A 15623-nucleotide genomic window follows, 5' to 3' on the forward strand; every position below is an offset into this window, starting at 1 on the left:
AGTGCTGTGGTAGTTCGGCCTCGGCCTCATTAAAACCTCAGCCTCATTGAGCTCCTCGAGTTCTTTAAAACTCCTTATTTCACTCTCATCGAGCTCATAGACTCGTTTGTAACTCCTTGCCGACCAGGCATCTATTCAAGAACCACCACGATTAGTCTTCCGTCAGGAGCGGGATTAGATCTGGTGAGTGTAGTGGCTTACCTCCATAGTTTGCATAGTACCATTCTCAAGGATCCGCTCAATCGCCTCATCGGCATTCTCAGTGTCAAACTCGGCCGCTAGTGACATCTTTGACGCAGAGTCAAAGGTTCCCTGGGCACCTTGTCTGTAGACGAGTATCGTGTTAGCCGCCTGCGCATACCATTTCTTTTCTTTTCTTTTCTTTTTTTCTTCTTTGATTGGAGAGATGTAGCAAAAAAACATACCGATGTGTCTGAAACACCTGGAAAGTCGAGATGAAATGAGCTAGAGGAACGCTCTTGTCGCTCTGCCACTTCTTGTACGTGTCGACATCGTCCACGAAGACAAGGAAGTCTTCCTGCTTTCCCTTGTAGTGAATCTTGGACTGGGTGGATTCTCCTCGAGTCATCTTGGCGGTTGTTCGTGAAGACAGGGGTGTGTTTGTTAATTTAAAGCGGTTGGGGGAGGTCGCGTGACGTTGCGCTAGAGAGGTAGCTTGATAGAGTGTTTGTAGGAAGTTCTTGTTTGGAGTTGTATAAGATACGAAGAAGATGATGGAAAAATATCAGAAGAGAGTTGCTCTTATTCTTTTTTATCTAGAGGTCAATGTTTAATGAAGATGGAGAAGGAAGAATTCGAAACTGGGAAGAAGCTGCAGTCTTAAAGAAGTGCTGCGAAGAGGGGAGCTGCAACGGCCTACTACGTCATCGTGGCGTGCAGACTGTGTACGTCTGCGCACACCTGCAGTTGGTACCAAGGCTGCAGCTTCCCCGGCTCACCGTAGCTGATTCACTGCACGGGTACATGATGACCTCATCATTGCCTGTATCCGGCACTGACGACACACGCAATACGTAAGAGTTGCACTTTGTTTCAACCAGTTGTGGATCGTCTTAGCCGGCGATCCAGGAACAATTCAGCATTTCCATGGCAGCTCTTGACATTACATTCACCGTCTTCAGTCAAAGCTCGTCAATTGCTTGCTTCTGCCGCCTTCTACTTGCATCCTCGGTCCCACCTCCCACTCCTCTGGTCTGAAGCTGTGATATGGCCAAGGTCAGGTATGGATGCACGGGCACGGTCTCACAATCTCGCCTGCATACTTCGCCCTGCTAATGTGGCTCACGGCAGATGACACGCCAGCTGCTCTAGCTCCAGATTATCTCAAGGTACTGTCGCAAGTGCAAGTTGTAGCACCTTTGTTGTGGAATAGCGTCATCACCATCCATCGGTACTCCATAATCGATCTGCTTAATCTTATTCTCACGTGAATAATCCATCTATGCCCTGCCTTCTCCAGAGAATCTGTAGAACCAGGGAGCTAAGAATACACACACAAAGCCCGTAGATATGCTTAATTCTGTTAGTAGCCAGACAAAAAAACCAACTATCCACCCACAGTCCCACGCTCCCCATTTCCAAGTAATGTGCATCCAACAGCTTGTTTGGCCATCCCCACGCATGACAACATCCTCTCAATTACAAATCTCTGCCAATTGAAAGAAACCTCCTGAAACTGCCAGTTCCATCGTTCTTCCCCACACCAAGCTTGGCCCATTGTCCAAGGTATCGGGCTTTGTCCGTTGCTGGCCTTCTCGTCCTGCCCATACTCTCGGGAGGCATCGCGGCCTGGGAATTTGTAGACCTTGTCGATCGTGGAACGGCTGTGGATGCTATGCGAGTGGGAAACATGTACGTGCCGCTGGTGGGATCTGACCTTGAGGGCGCATTCTCTTGTGCCTGGCGTCGTCGAAGGCTTCCCGTAACCTCCTTCATGCTACGAGCGGGCGTCCCCAGTAGTGCGTGCCCCTTGGCGGTGCGCTGTCTCTTCACCTTTCTGCTTGCTTCTTCACTTATATACGCATCGTCACTCGTAATCGAATCCATTGGACGTAGAATACCCCGGCGCTTGATGGTTTCCATAGCAATTTGTTCACAAGATTGATTCTTGTGGGCAGAAGAGACCGATCTCTTTGTAAAGGTACTGGCGAAGCTAGCCACGCTGAGTTTCCTCATGACCGTAGATGCCGAATTGCGAACCAGATTTTCACTTCGAGATTTCATCGTCATTCCGGGAAACGGGAGTACTTCTCTACTCCACACATCTGACAAGAGAGCCTCTAGTCGAGCTCTCTCACCTCTGGGCGGCGCAAGCACCGGTATTCGAGTTGTGGTTGTTAGTAGAGACTGAGAGCGGTTGATGGTCGAAGCCGCAGAGGCATTCCCGTTGTGATCTTTAAGTACATTGGTATTCTTTAAGATGACTTGGCATAGAGGCGATTTGGCTCCTCCCACAGTGGTGGCCCGCTGTATAGATATTCGCCGAACGAGTGTGCCTTGGGTCTCAGTTAGCATATAACAAGCTCATTCATGTTGATGTGGTATTGCGTACCCTGCTTTCCAAAGACAGACCCCAAACTCTTTATATTCATATGTATTGTGCTAAACACATCCGGCCCCTTTACCCCTTGCTCATCGCTCGGTGGCCGTGATAATCTTGTTCTCCATTCCGTTTCCTCCTTGGATGTACAAGCTGTCATGATGATTTCGTATAATTGGTGATCGCATTCAAACACTACCTTCCAAGAAAAAGGCGCGGTGTGGCACTGCAACCCTGGTAGCTGTTAGTTTTCTCGTCGACGGAGCTGACTGCTATTTCGAGTGCTAGGTGGGTGCCTGAAAGGCTCACCTCGTCCATTATCCACTTTTTCGATCCTGAGTCCGTCAATATTGATACAAGCCATGATGGTGTAGATCGGATCAACCTTGCCCGCAGAGGCAAGACAGAGCATATCGCGATAGAGCAGACAAATGAAATATTGACCATCGACCCCTTCATCTGTCTGCCAGCATACGTGAAGTGTTCCGCAAAGCCGAATGTGGCCAAAAGACCGTATTTGTCTTTTAGAAATGGCATCGAATTTCTAGACTGAAAGTCAGCTTCTTTAGACCCTATCATGGACTGTCAATTCGAATGTACTCTATCAGGGAACGCTAGTCGATCCTGTAGTATCCATGTTTTTTCGAGTGTAGACTTGATGTTCTCGTCATTCGATGCCCTGTTGATCTCCGTGGTCGCTTCGCGAAGCCTGGTTAGGGTATTGTCGATTTCCATATGAGAATTTGGACAGTCTGATATTGGAGTGCACTTGAGAAGCTCGGAAAAAATGAGTGGGTATTTACAGATCCTCTGGATGGGCTGGAGTATGTGTTAGCTATTTTCACATGGAGAGTGGCATTGCCCGAAGGAGAACACCTTGACAAGCAGGTCATTTATCGTCAGAGCTTTTTTGGCTCCATCTTCGCTGCCTTTGACGGACCCCAGCGCCATTGCCAAGGCTTCGAGGCCTTTTTGATACGTCTCCCAATCTGGTATGGTTTGCTGGGCTGAAGCGATGTCTTTGATCATCATCTCATATGTTGCTCCGTATTCCTCGTATATGAAGAACCGGCTTATCTAGAAGCAAAGCAGGTCAGTCCAATCACAGTTCCGGAGTATGGGAAGTTGATATGATGTGGCAAGTAGCTACCTTCTTCCCAAAGGCTTTTGAGACTTCTGCCGCTACCTGAGGATCTGACAGCATGCCCGGGGCTTTCAACAGCCACCTTGCTTTCGTATTCTGCTCCGGCACGGCACCGAGACTAGACCATCGTCTGTGAGAATAAGGGTAATCGAAATTCGGTACATGAGACAATGGGGGAGTTGCGTCGGCTTGTGTGTATTCCGAGTGTGGAACTGCTCGGTGCAGTTCGCCGAGGAGTTCCTCGTGTAACTTGACTATTTCTGTCAAATTTTGGTTGATGGATGACCGCAGGCCGACGCATATGGAGGGTAACGCAGCCAAGATTGTGACGTATACCTAGATACCAGTTAACAAGTTGGAAAAAAGATGCACCACAATGCCACGGATTGGTCTCAAATCACATTCATGAGGAATCGTATGTCGCCAATGTACCCTTCCTCCGTACTGATGAGCTCTTCTAGCACTCTTCGTCGCTGCAGTGATCTCTCCATCGCAGCCAAGTTGGCTAGGGATTGATTCTCCCGGAGCCCACTATCTTCAGATGCACGAGGGCCTGAGATGGATGCTCTGCTGCTGCGCTCCGTTGTAGAGAAGCCTTGTGAGCGTGGTGCGTTTCTTCGAGATCGTGCCACAACACTGACGCTGACACTGGCAAGACTGGTACTAGCACTTCGGACCGCCGAAACAAAAGCGAAGGAAGATTCAGAGGACGATTGTCGATGGTGTGTTCTTCTCCAATGAGCTGTACGACTGTGGACATCAGGATCGAATGACGGCCGCAGAGAACCAAAGCTTTCGTCCGACCGTGTGGGTCGATGCTGTGCTCTACGATGAATCGTTCGCATCCATTTATGAAATGGCCCCTGTGATTTGAGCTGCTCATGATTCTCTGGCTCTATCTCGGTCTCGGGGGCACAGCTCTCATTAATGATAAGTTGGGGCACCTCGGCGGTGATATCCATAGTGGTAGTTTCGACAATTGTCTGAAGCTCCGGATCAGTATCTTGGGGGCCGGATGGAATCGTCCCAGTCGCTTCGATATCAAGGTTGGCCATTTTAGTAACCACTTGGGCGTCGTCGGCGTCATATACGGCATCATCACTTGGATACTCGACTGCATCTTCATAGTTTTGCATGAGAGCAGTCCAGCTGGAGCGTCGAGAGCTGGACTTGGAGTCGCTGGGACTCGAAGATGAGTCGACGGGAACCATTTCGAAAGTAAATCAAGAATGAAGCAGAAAGACGGGGCCCAAAAAGGAGATGCAAAATAGACTCCAATACGTCAAGGATGAAAGACAAGTAGGAGAGGAAGACCCAAACATGACGTGGTGCGGAAACTGGGAAAAGAATAATATGGACATAGAAACCATTTGAGCGTGTAAAGAGGAGGAGAAAGTTAGAGACAGAATGGAGGACTTGAAGGGTGCAATAGCGGTAATGGAGGCTCCAGGAACGATCAAATGTGGTTGGCAGGGCATTGGCTCTTTCCAATAACTGAGCATAAACCTGCACCATCGTGGTCACATGCTCAGTAGTCAATAAATGGAAAACACTGTAAAATCAGTGAATAGTGATGTATGAATATTTGATGCCATCACGATATTGAAGAATACACAGCTAATGTAACTGATAATAGTAGCACCGGTGATGCTTGGCATCTGGTAGAAATATACATTACCATTACCTGTATTTAATGGGCTCTTTGAGACTCTTTCAGGCCCTTTGAGTCTTTGGTGACATTGCACATGGAAAAGAACGACATACCTGGATCTGAAGCACGATATCGGCAAAACCTCAAGCTGTTGATCTGAATTCTTCGCTTTGCCACCTCGAATCGGAGCCATGATATGCGGACCGACACGGAGCAAAGTTGTGGAGTTGGGCGGCTTCAGCTGGGCCCTACTGTATGGAGAAAGGGACTTTGTCTGTGGAGATGCAGCACGGCGATTTGACGGCCGGTTTGTCCAGGATTGGTGGACAATCGCGTCTCGTCTCGTAAGTGACGGTGGCTTCTGATCTTAGTAATGGAACAGTTGAATGCGCTGCATGCCAGGCATCTGCCGCGTTTTGCCATCCAAGGGAGAAAGAGCCAAAATAGAACAACATCTACCCGTATCAAGAGTACGAGTTAATTAATATGAATTAATTAATTACAGGTAATCGATTTCATCAATCATGCTTGACATGGCCAGGGCCTTGCCGAGTCCGTAGTGTTGCATAGCCCTCCAGCTTTCTCCGTAGCATCACCTCAACCTAACAATCACAACCCATGCCCTCCAAACACGACAACCAGAGATCGCACTGTGGCACCGCCGCACTTCAGTGGACCGACACCCGCCAAAAGGGCGCCGCCGATGGCCCGCGACCTGCCGCAGCCACTGTGCGATTAACCATCAATTGATCCCAGTCCAACCATGCCAGGGCCGACTCGCCTAGCCGGGCGCTGCAAAACGGCCCTGAAGCTAACCGTACAGGGGCAAGCCCAAGCCCTTTGCGCGAGGCAATGCAAAGTTCCGCCCCTTCGGTCCAAACGAACACGTTGAACTTTTTCAGGCGACGGCGATGAGACCCCCCAACTTTTTTTTTTCCCTTGCTAGCAGACTGGACCGGACCTATAATATAGAGGGTAGCCTTCTCTGCCCGCCACGTGGAGCCTTGCGGAAGCCTTGACAAATCGGCCATGTTGGCATATCGCTGAAGTGGCCCTGCTGATTGTGATTCTCTCTCTTTACCCTGACATCCTCTTCTCTTCTTGCCTTGTCCCGTTACCCTCTGTTGAGTTGACTGCCTCGAGTCTTGCGTATAGCCTCATCTCGAGCGGACGATAGCACGATAAGGATCCAAACCTCGTCGCCCCGCCGCTCTCGGCGCAACCCGCCATCATGGACAACGCCTATGCCCTCCCCATCGACGCGGTCCTCTCCAACTTCAAAGTCGAGGAGCACAACGGCTTGACTGATAGCCAAGTCACGGAACTTCGAAACAAGCACGGCCGCAATGGTGCGCAGTCCCGAGTCCCGGAGCCTCAGAATCACCCCGCCATATCAAGGCTCACGGGCCAGGCCTCGACTTGATATGAATGATGCTAACATGGGCGTAGCGATTCCCGAAGAGCCTCCCACTCCCCTCTGGGAGTTGATTCTCGAACAGTTCAAAGATCAACTAGTCATCATCCTCCTTGGTTCCGCCGCTGTCTCCTTCGTCCTCGCTCTGTTTGAAGATGAGGGCGGCTGGAGTGCGTTCGTCGATCCCGCTGTCGTAAGTGGACATGCTTGGCTTCAACCCGTTCGGCTATGGTCGCTAACTGTGTCTCGTTGTACATGTAGATTCTCACGATCCTCATCCTCAACGCCGTCGTCGGTGTATCCCAAGAAAGCAGTGCCGAGAAGGCCATTGCCGCTCTGCAAGAATACTCTGCCAACGAAGCCAACGTCGTCCGCAACGGTGGCCACGTATCCCGAGTCAAGGCCGACGATCTTGTTCCTGGCGACATTGTTTCCGTTTCTGTCGGAGATCGAATCCCCGCCGACTGCCGTATCGTTTCCATCGAGAGCAACAGCTTTTCGGTTGATCAGGCTATCTTGACTGGAGAGAGCGAGAGCGTTGGTAAAGATTCTACCGCCGTCGTCAACGATGATAAGGCTGTCTTGCAGGATCAGGTGAACATGCTCTTCTCGGGAACCACTGTTGTTACTGGACGCGCAAAGGCCATTGTCGTCCTGACTGGTTCCAACACTGCCATTGGAGATATTCACGAGAGCATCACTGCTCAAATCTCTGAGCCCACTCCCCTGAAGCAGAAACTCAACGACTTTGGTGACAACCTGGCCAAGGTCATTACCGTTATCTGCATCCTCGTCTGGCTGATCAACATTCCAAACTTCAACGACCCCAGCCATGGCAGCTGGGCCAAGGGCGCCATCTACTACCTCAAGATTGCCGTCTCCCTGGGTGTGGCCGCCATTCCCGAGGGTCTTGCGGTTGTCATCACTACTTGTCTCGCTCTGGGTACCCGCAAGATGGCGGCTAAGAATGCTGTTGTGCGTAGCCTGCCGTCTGTCGAAACCCTGGGAAGCTGCAGCGTCATCTGCTCCGATAAGACTGGTACGCTCACCACCAACCAGATGAGCGTTAACAAGGTCGTCTACCTCAACGAAGCCGGGACCGACTTGACCGAACTTACCGTCGAGGGTACAACATATGCCCCCAAGGGTAACATCACCCTCAACGGCCAGGTTGTCGAGAACCTTACTGCCACTTCTTCTACGATTCTCCAGATGGCCGAGGTCGCCGCTCTTTGCAACGACGCACACTTGGCCTATGATTCACGCACTGCTGCCTTCTCCAGTGTTGGCGAGTCGACCGAAGGTGCCCTTCGAGTCCTTGTTGAGAAAATCGGCCCTTGTGCCCCTACCGGAACTGCTCTTGAAGACTGTGGACACTTTGCTAGCGCTGCTCACGAGAAGAGGCTTCCCCGGCTCGCCACTTATGAGTTCTCCCGTGACAGGAAGAGCATGTCGGTTGCTGTTCAGAATGGTTCTGCCAAGAAGCTGCTTGTCAAGGGAGCTCCCGAATCTGTCATTGAGCGCTGCACAAGCGCCGTCGTCGGCGCCAACGGTAACCGAGTCCCCCTGAACGAAAAGCTCCGTAGCACCCTGCTCAAGGAAGTTGTTGAATATGGTAACCGAGGTCTTCGCGTCATTGCCCTGGCTAGCATCGATGATGTTTCCCAAAACCCGTTGTTTGGCCACGCCAAGACTACTGAGCAGTATGCGCAACTGGAACAGAACATGACCTTCCTTGGATTGACTGGCATGCTGGACCCCCCTCGCCCCGAAGTCCCCGCCTCTGTCAAGAAGTGCAAGGATGCTGGTATCCGTATCATTGTCATCACTGGCGACAACCGCAACACCGCTGAGAGCATCTGCAGACAGATTGGCGTCTTTGGCCAGCATGAAGATCTCCAAGGAAAGAGCTACACCGGACGTGAATTCGACAACCTCAGCCCCAGCGAGCAGCTTGAAGCGGCTAAGAAAGCATCACTGTTCTCTCGCGTTGAGCCCGGCCACAAGTCCAAGCTGGTTGACCTCCTCCAGTCTCTCGGTGAAGTTGTTGCCATGACCGGTGACGGTGTCAACGATGCCCCCGCTCTGAAGAAGGCTGATATCGGTGTGGCCATGGGTTCTGGAACGGACGTCTCCAAGCTGGCTGCCGACATGGTTCTGGCCGACAGCAACTTTGCGACCATTGAGGTGGCCATCGAAGAGGGCCGCTCCATCTACAGCAACACCCAACAGTTTATCCGCTACTTGATCTCCTCCAACATTGGCGAGGTTGTTTCCATCTTCTTGACGGCCGCCCTGGGCATGCCCGAGGCACTGATCCCCGTCCAGCTGCTCTGGGTCAACCTCGTCACCGACGGTCTCCCCGCCACGGCACTGTCCTTTAACCCTCCCGACCACGGCATCATGAAGCGCCACCCTCGTAGGAGAGACGAGCCCCTCATTGGTGGATGGCTGTTCCTGCGTTACCTCATCATTGGCACCTACGTCGGTCTTGCAACCGTTGCCGGCTACGCCTGGTGGTTCATGTACAACCCCGAGGGCCCCCAGATCACCTTCCGACAGCTATCCAGCTTCCACCGCTGCTCGACCGAGTTCCCCGAGATTGGATGCGAAATGTTCAGCAATGAAATGTCCAAGTCTGCCTCGACCGTGTCTCTGTCGATCCTGGTTGTGATTGAGATGTTCAACGCCATGAATGCCCTGTCGTCCAGCGAGTCGCTCCTCACCTTGCCGCTGTGGAACAACATGATGCTCGTGTACGCCATCGCCTTGTCCATGGCTCTGCACTTTGCCCTCCTTTACACCCCCGTCCTGCAGAACCTGTTTGCCATTTTGCCGCTGAATGCGCTGGAATGGCAGGCGGTTACAATTATCAGCGCGCCTGTAATGTAAGTTTTGAACGACTCCAATCCTCTCTTTCGTATGTATGGAAAACTAACAAGACATTAGTCTTCTTGACGAAATTCTCAAGGTTGTTGAGAGACAGTTCTTCATGCAGCAGAAGCCGGCTGCCAAGACTATCAAGGCGAAGAAGGAGGAATAGACGAGAGCTTAGAAGAAAACATATACACATTTATACACATACAATGCATACAGGTATATAGACGGAAAGAAAGGCATCACAAACTCGGCTTTATTGTAATTGGATGATTTCAGTGCTGTGCATTGGGATTGTTGCCTCATCCGCCTGTGATAAGTTTTACGGTGACCAAAAGTTGGGAAAAGCCAAGGTATGGCGTGAAAAAAAGACTGTGGCGCAATAACTTGGATGGAACTTTTCTCAGGATTTTTTTTGTTATTCTCTTGTTTCATTTGCTTTCTTTTTGCATGTATTAGTAATTCGACTCGTTGGGTGTTTTCGAGTCAAACTCTCTATTTCATACAGCATACACACGTTCAGTCACCTTGCAGACCGAGGCGTATGTCATATTCCCCCATCTCTATACGTGGCATGCATAATCAACCTTAGTCCTGTCTACCCTTTAGTAACCTCTTGGTGACCTTGTCCTTCTCGATGATGTACACGTGGGCTCCCCAGCCGGATAGGGCGTCACGGTCGACGGCGTTTAGGAGGGCTTGTGAGATGGTCTCGAACAACGCTTCGGGCTCCTAAAGAAGCAAACAGATGTCAGTAATGATTTCTTTGTAAACAAGAGGAGGGCAAAGAGTAATTAAGAAGAGAGCGTACCAAATCAGGCTCCCACAAGCCTTCGCACATGCCAAACAGCTGCTCCGACGCCGTGCCGGAGACGATAAAGTCCTTTGCAAAGTCGATGCAGCCGATGCTGTCGAAGCCGCAGATGAAGGGCTTGCCCGTCTTGGGGTCGAGGCCGGCGACGACGGGAGACACAAAGTACGGGCCGAAGCGGCGCTCGTAGAGGGAGGAGGAGACGAGGTTGGCAAAGGTGCGCGGGGCGATGGCGCGCTCCTCGCGCAGGCGGTACATGTTGACCTTGTAGCGGAAGAGGTCGCTGACGGTGCTGACGTCGGTGGCCAGGCCCGTCAGGCCGAGGAAGACGTCGCCGTACTGGAAGATTTTGGGAAAGTTGTTGGAGATGGTGAGGGCTTGCAGGCCCAGGCGGAGGTCGCAGGCGATGGCGACGCAGTCCTTGCCGACCATGGCGACAGCGGCGCCGCCGTCTGTGGGTTTTGTTAGTTGGGGGAACGGGGTTGGATTGGGATTCGAGCTGGAGATGGGAACTGACTGATCGAAAAGGGAGAAGACTACAATGGAGTAATGTCAGCATGTGCCATCATCGGGATGCCGGTGGTGGTGCTGGCTGGGTTGGGTATACGATACGACATACCATGATGCTTCTGTTCTGTTTGCTTGGCCGAGTAAACCGAGTTCCGAGCTCCAACCAGAGATTGTCACAGCCTGTTTCTCTCTGTATCTCTCTAGAGCCTCGTCCGAATCAATGGCCGTTCGTGAGATGCGCAGGTCGGTTCAGTTCCGTTCAGTTGTTTGGTGTATGAAGCAGTCAGTTCAAGTTGCCAGACAGCTTCCCTCCAAGCTTGCACCAGCCCCAGCTCCCCCCATCACTGGCACGCAAAAGCGGCAGGCAAACATGGTCTGGCGTGGCCGTTTGGCTGCAAGATCGCTGTGGCGCAGGCTGTCCGAGCTTCTGCCGCTGTGGCTGGTGCTTGTTACGTATCTGCGTCGCCTTGGAGGCTGCCTGCGGATTGTTCGAGAAGAGGGTGGGGCTGGATTTGATATCTAATGTGGCTTCTGAGCTTCAGACAGTTTGGAGGGTTAGACGGGCAAGAAATACTAAGTGGAAGAGAGACTTGTAGATATTTTGGATTCCAATCCCTTTGTGCCATTCTCACCTCTTCGATTCATCGGCTGGTGTCACTTGTCACCATATACCTCGCTGCCTGTTTGTGTGCTACTTGAGCTTGTCGCTTTGTTCCTCCAGTTCCAAAGTACTCCGCCGAGCAGCTACCTCACCTTATTATAACCCCACCATAGAACTACAATCCGGCAGAGTTCCGCGACTGCTTCGTAGACTTTCGTGCTTCCACTTAAACCGCTTCTACCCCCGTCTCTTCCTTCGGGGAGCTCGCTCAACTCTCTAACAAAGCAACTCTCTCATATCCAACCTTCATCATGGCGTCGCACGTCGTCGTCATCGCCACGGATCTGAGGCGCACAACCGTCAAAGTCAACCCCGGCACATACCTATCAGACGTTCTCCAGGAAGCTTGCAAGAAGCTCAGCCTGGACAGCGACAAGTTCCTGCTAAAGTGCGTGTCAACTCCAGCAAACTACGAACTTCTCATTGCATCTTCTCCATATCTAACGTGACCGCCCCAGACACAAGCAGAAACAAGTCGACCTCTCTGTGCCCTTCCGAACCTCGGGCCTCATCGCCGGCGCCAAGCTCGAGCTTGTGCTAAAGTCAAAGACTCCCTCCGCTGTGCAAATCGCCCTGCAAATCCCCCAACCCGAAGCCAAAGAAATCCCCGGCGGCCGATTAATCAAAAAGTTCCCCTCCGACTTGTCAATATGGCAGGTGATGCGACAGTTTGAGAGCGGCGAGGCGAGCGCGGGCAAGAACATCAACATCACCGCCAGGGGCGTGGCCCAGACAGTCGCCACCAACAACTCGGGCGCCGGCCAGCTGTACTACGAAACACCGGTTTTGAACATCATGGGGAGGGAGCTCGGGTCGTTTGCCGACTTCCAGAAGACGCTGTCGCAGTTGGGCCACAACTCTGGCAATGTCCTGATACGGCTGACGTTTAGGAGGACTGAACAGACGCTGTACGAGGCGATGGAGCAGATTGGAGTCTTTTTCAAGGAGGAGGCGAAGAAGAAGGAAGAGGAAAAGGAGAGCGCGGCATCAGGCGCTCCAGAGGATACACCAAAGAGCTCATCTGCGGATCAAGATGTGCCCATGGCTGAAGCTCCAGCAGAGCCCGTGAGGAATACGGCTGAAGCCCGAGAAGCAGATCATGCAGCTCCTCAAGCCACACAGGACTCATCCTCACTACAACCCGACGCACATCAGACATTGCCCGAAGTTAACAGTTCGGATCCCCAGTCACGCCTCCAACCAGTCAATGTATTTCTCGCCCCTACGAATTCGACCCCTGCCGCTGCTCTCGTCCCAGCTGAAGACAGCGATTTCACACCGAGCGTCGCTCATGCCCAGCTGCATCAAGCGCGCCTGCTAGAAAGCTCTCGCAACAAGCGGCTCCTATCCGACAGAGAAATCGAGGAAAAAGAGGCCGCCGAGCAAGCCAAGATCGACGCCGTCAAGTCCGTGCTCATCAAGGTGCGGTTCCCAGACAATACCAGCAGCGACTGGGAAATTGGTCCGTCAGACACGGGTGCCTTCTTGTATCAAGCCGTGCGGCACGTCATGGCCAGCAATGAGCATTCCTTCCATCTCGTCATTCCCGGCAGCAAGACGGTGATTAAGGACGACGACACCCCCAAGCACAATCTAATCCGGGCGTATAAGCTCTCGGGCAGGGTGCTTGTCAGTCTAGTGTGGAATGATGGTGTGCCGGCTGACGTTCGAAAACGGCCCTTTCTCAAGTCCAACTTTGCCCAGCAGGGCCAGACAATCAAGGTGCCTGAGATACCGACGGCTGAGGATGATAAAGATGGACCATCGGTGGCACCCAAGGCTCAGCAGGCGCCGACGAATAGAGACGGGGGAGAGGGTTCTGGGAAGAAGATGCCAAAGTGGTTCAAGCTTGGAAAGAAATGATGAATCAATAGCGAGGAGTAGAATTGTTTTAGTTTCCTTTTTTTTCCGCATCCAGAGAAGATGTACGACTGAATAGCATAATGTACCCATATATCACGGGCAATTTTACAACAAAGACGCAAGGACGGAAGTTGCACACTACTCAAGACAGGCAGCACAGGCTCCTTACAACATTAATCAAGGCATTTCGTACCCATGATGCTGGGCGGTTGAGGTTCAGGGAAGAAGAAGAAAATTTTCTAGGTTGGGTCATAAAGACGGCATGTCTTGAAGAGTTTAAGAAATTCGATGAACGAAATCGCAGCTATATAACCGCTGCTGCGCCCGCATCAAAGCCCCATTGAATTCAATCAAAAATTCATGACCACGCCAAAATCCATGCGAAACCCATAAGTGTTTTTAATTCATTTCCCTGATGAATAAAAAAGGTTTTTGTCTTTTTGTTTTTTCCCCATTACCAAGATGAAATCTCCCCACTCGCTTGAAGAAATCGTTTAGTGAGCACGACGAGACTCGGCGATGACGCGCTGGAGCTCATCGACCTTTCTCTTGGCACGGCCGAAGGTACCGAGCTAGAAAGTTGAGCTTTTGGTTAGAATGTGGTGTTTTTTTTTTGGTTATGCCCATTGGAGTTGGGGAGTTTGTTTTGACGTACCCTCTTCTTGGCCAGCTTACGGGCACGCTTGTCCTTGCTGTTTCGGAGCAGTTCGATGACACGACGCTCATAGGGGGCGAGGCTATATAGCAACACACACTCAACGTCAGTATACATCCCTCCAATTATATATCTTTCTTCTTGTTTGATCCCAAGACCAAACAGCGATAAGAGATGGAGAAAAAAAAAACTCACCCAGCGACCTCCTTGACGACCTCACGCACGAAAGCGGTTCGCTTGCTCAGGTGGCCCTTGGTGCGCGAAACACGGGGCTTGACGACACGAGCAGTGGTCTTCTATATTGAGGCAAAACACAAACCAAAAAAAACGTCAGCGTCCATCGTCTGCCGAGATCATGGGGGGGCAGAGATCCTCCACGAGGTGAGATCGCGAGTTTTGACGTACGTGGCCCTTGTTCAGGCCGACGGCCAGACCGGTCTTTGCAGGCGTTTCCTTAGCCATCTTATTCGAATTGTCGACTCGTCGAGAAATTTCGTTGTCGAAGAAGAGGAGGAGTAGAGAGAAAGAGACGTCTCTTTTTTTTTTTCCCCTTCCCACAAGGAAATTCGACAGCGCTAGTGGGCAATTTTTTTTGGCGATGCGTGTGGGTAGGGTCGGTGTGTGTGATTTTCCGGGCGGATGGTTGTGGGTCACGTGCACGAGGGTAAGCGATAAGATAAAGATGGAGCTAGTTTTTTTTTCGGTTTTGATAGAGAGTCACGATGGAGAGATATGATTGGTTAAATTGAGGGCTCCCCTTTTTACTGAATTGGGATAGTAGGAGAATCTAGGAGCCGTGTTATGTAATGGCGAAAACGCAAACTCACTGCTTGAAGCCATGACTGATATCCTCGGTATCAAAGACAAGGACGTAAGGATAGGAAACTACTTTGTGAGGGTTTGTAACTCTTGCTCAACTGAGCAGCAAATTGCAACACACAAACAAATCATTTGATTGGTCACGATGAGCTTGACTCGTCTTATCTCAAGCCTTTGCTCGTGTCCATTAGCCAAAAGCACAATGTCATAGCCATAATTGAGTCTTGCTAACTCGCACATGCGTACTAGAGGAATTCTAGAACAAGGCTTATCTCACAGCACGTTCTTCCTTGACGAGTCATGTAGCGGTTGTGTTGAGAAGCTAAGCTGCAGCCTCACGAACCAGTTGCTAATGTAATAAGATATTTCCGTCGGTTGGCCGGCTGGCAGTACATAGCTAGGATGGTCCAGGGGGGAAGAGAAGATGCAGAGCGCGAATTGCTCGAACTCTGTGTGATAACGGGCAGGGTAATGAGGCCATGTCCGGATCGCCAATCGAAACTCGATCATGCTTGAGCTTGATAACGGCCTGTTCCTTTCCCCGAGGCACAAGTAAGGGGGTCACGAGCCACGGACAAGGCCATACGCAGAAGAGAGAAAGTTGACCCCCCTTGCTCCGCCGTTTTGCGATGCAGGCAGCTCGTACCTGTGCAGTAGT

The 15623-nt window shown here is 51.4% G+C and overlaps 6 protein-coding genes across 6 annotated transcripts; 2 read left to right on the forward strand and 4 right to left on the reverse strand.

Annotated features, from left to right (window-relative positions):
- Nucleotides 1–174: 174 nt before the first annotated feature.
- On the reverse strand, nt 175–589 carry Triagg1_9874 (uncharacterized protein; the record flags this gene model as incomplete). Its single annotated transcript, XM_062904879.1, has 2 exons — nt 175–325; nt 426–589. 2 exons carry the CDS (start codon nt 587–589, stop codon nt 175–177), a joined length of 315 nt encoding a protein of 104 aa, XP_062751216.1.
- Nucleotides 590–1659: 1070 nt separating this feature from the next.
- Nucleotides 1660–4915, reverse strand: Triagg1_9875 (uncharacterized protein; the record flags this gene model as incomplete). The annotated part of the gene is made up of 6 exons (XM_062904880.1): nt 1660–2516; nt 2870–3104; nt 3161–3379; nt 3437–3637; nt 3711–4040; nt 4106–4915. The coding sequence occupies 6 exons, from the start codon at nt 4913–4915 to the stop codon at nt 1660–1662; spliced, it is 2652 nt and encodes an 883-aa protein (XP_062751217.1).
- A 1671-nt stretch (nt 4916–6586) lies between these two features.
- Nucleotides 6587–9812, forward strand: Triagg1_9876 (uncharacterized protein; the record flags this gene model as incomplete). The annotated part of the gene is made up of 4 exons (XM_062904881.1): nt 6587–6704; nt 6805–6962; nt 7031–9657; nt 9719–9812. 4 exons carry the CDS (start codon nt 6587–6589, stop codon nt 9810–9812), a joined length of 2997 nt encoding a protein of 998 aa, XP_062751218.1.
- Nucleotides 9813–10234: 422 nt separating this feature from the next.
- Triagg1_9877 (uncharacterized protein) lies at nt 10235–11079 on the reverse strand (the record flags this gene model as incomplete). Its single annotated transcript, XM_062904883.1, has 4 exons — nt 10235–10378; nt 10458–10909; nt 10975–10993; nt 11077–11079. The coding sequence occupies 4 exons, from the start codon at nt 11077–11079 to the stop codon at nt 10235–10237; spliced, it is 618 nt and encodes a 205-aa protein (XP_062751219.1).
- Nucleotides 11080–11879: 800 nt separating this feature from the next.
- Triagg1_9878 (uncharacterized protein) lies at nt 11880–13491 on the forward strand (the record flags this gene model as incomplete). The annotated part of the gene is made up of 2 exons (XM_062904884.1): nt 11880–12016; nt 12087–13491. 2 exons carry the CDS (start codon nt 11880–11882, stop codon nt 13489–13491), a joined length of 1542 nt encoding a protein of 513 aa, XP_062751220.1.
- A 494-nt stretch (nt 13492–13985) lies between these two features.
- Nucleotides 13986–14608, reverse strand: Triagg1_9879 (uncharacterized protein; the record flags this gene model as incomplete). The annotated part of the gene is made up of 4 exons (XM_062904885.1): nt 13986–14063; nt 14147–14228; nt 14342–14442; nt 14552–14608. The coding sequence occupies 4 exons, from the start codon at nt 14606–14608 to the stop codon at nt 13986–13988; spliced, it is 318 nt and encodes a 105-aa protein (XP_062751221.1).
- Nucleotides 14609–15623: the final 1015 nt, after the last annotated feature.

Source organism: Trichoderma aggressivum (assembly GCF_033847375.1).
Source record: "Trichoderma aggressivum f. europaeum strain CBS 100526 chromosome Unknown scaffold_060, whole genome shotgun sequence".
In the NCBI taxonomy this organism is placed as follows: Eukaryota; Fungi; Ascomycota; class Sordariomycetes; order Hypocreales; family Hypocreaceae; genus Trichoderma; species Trichoderma aggressivum.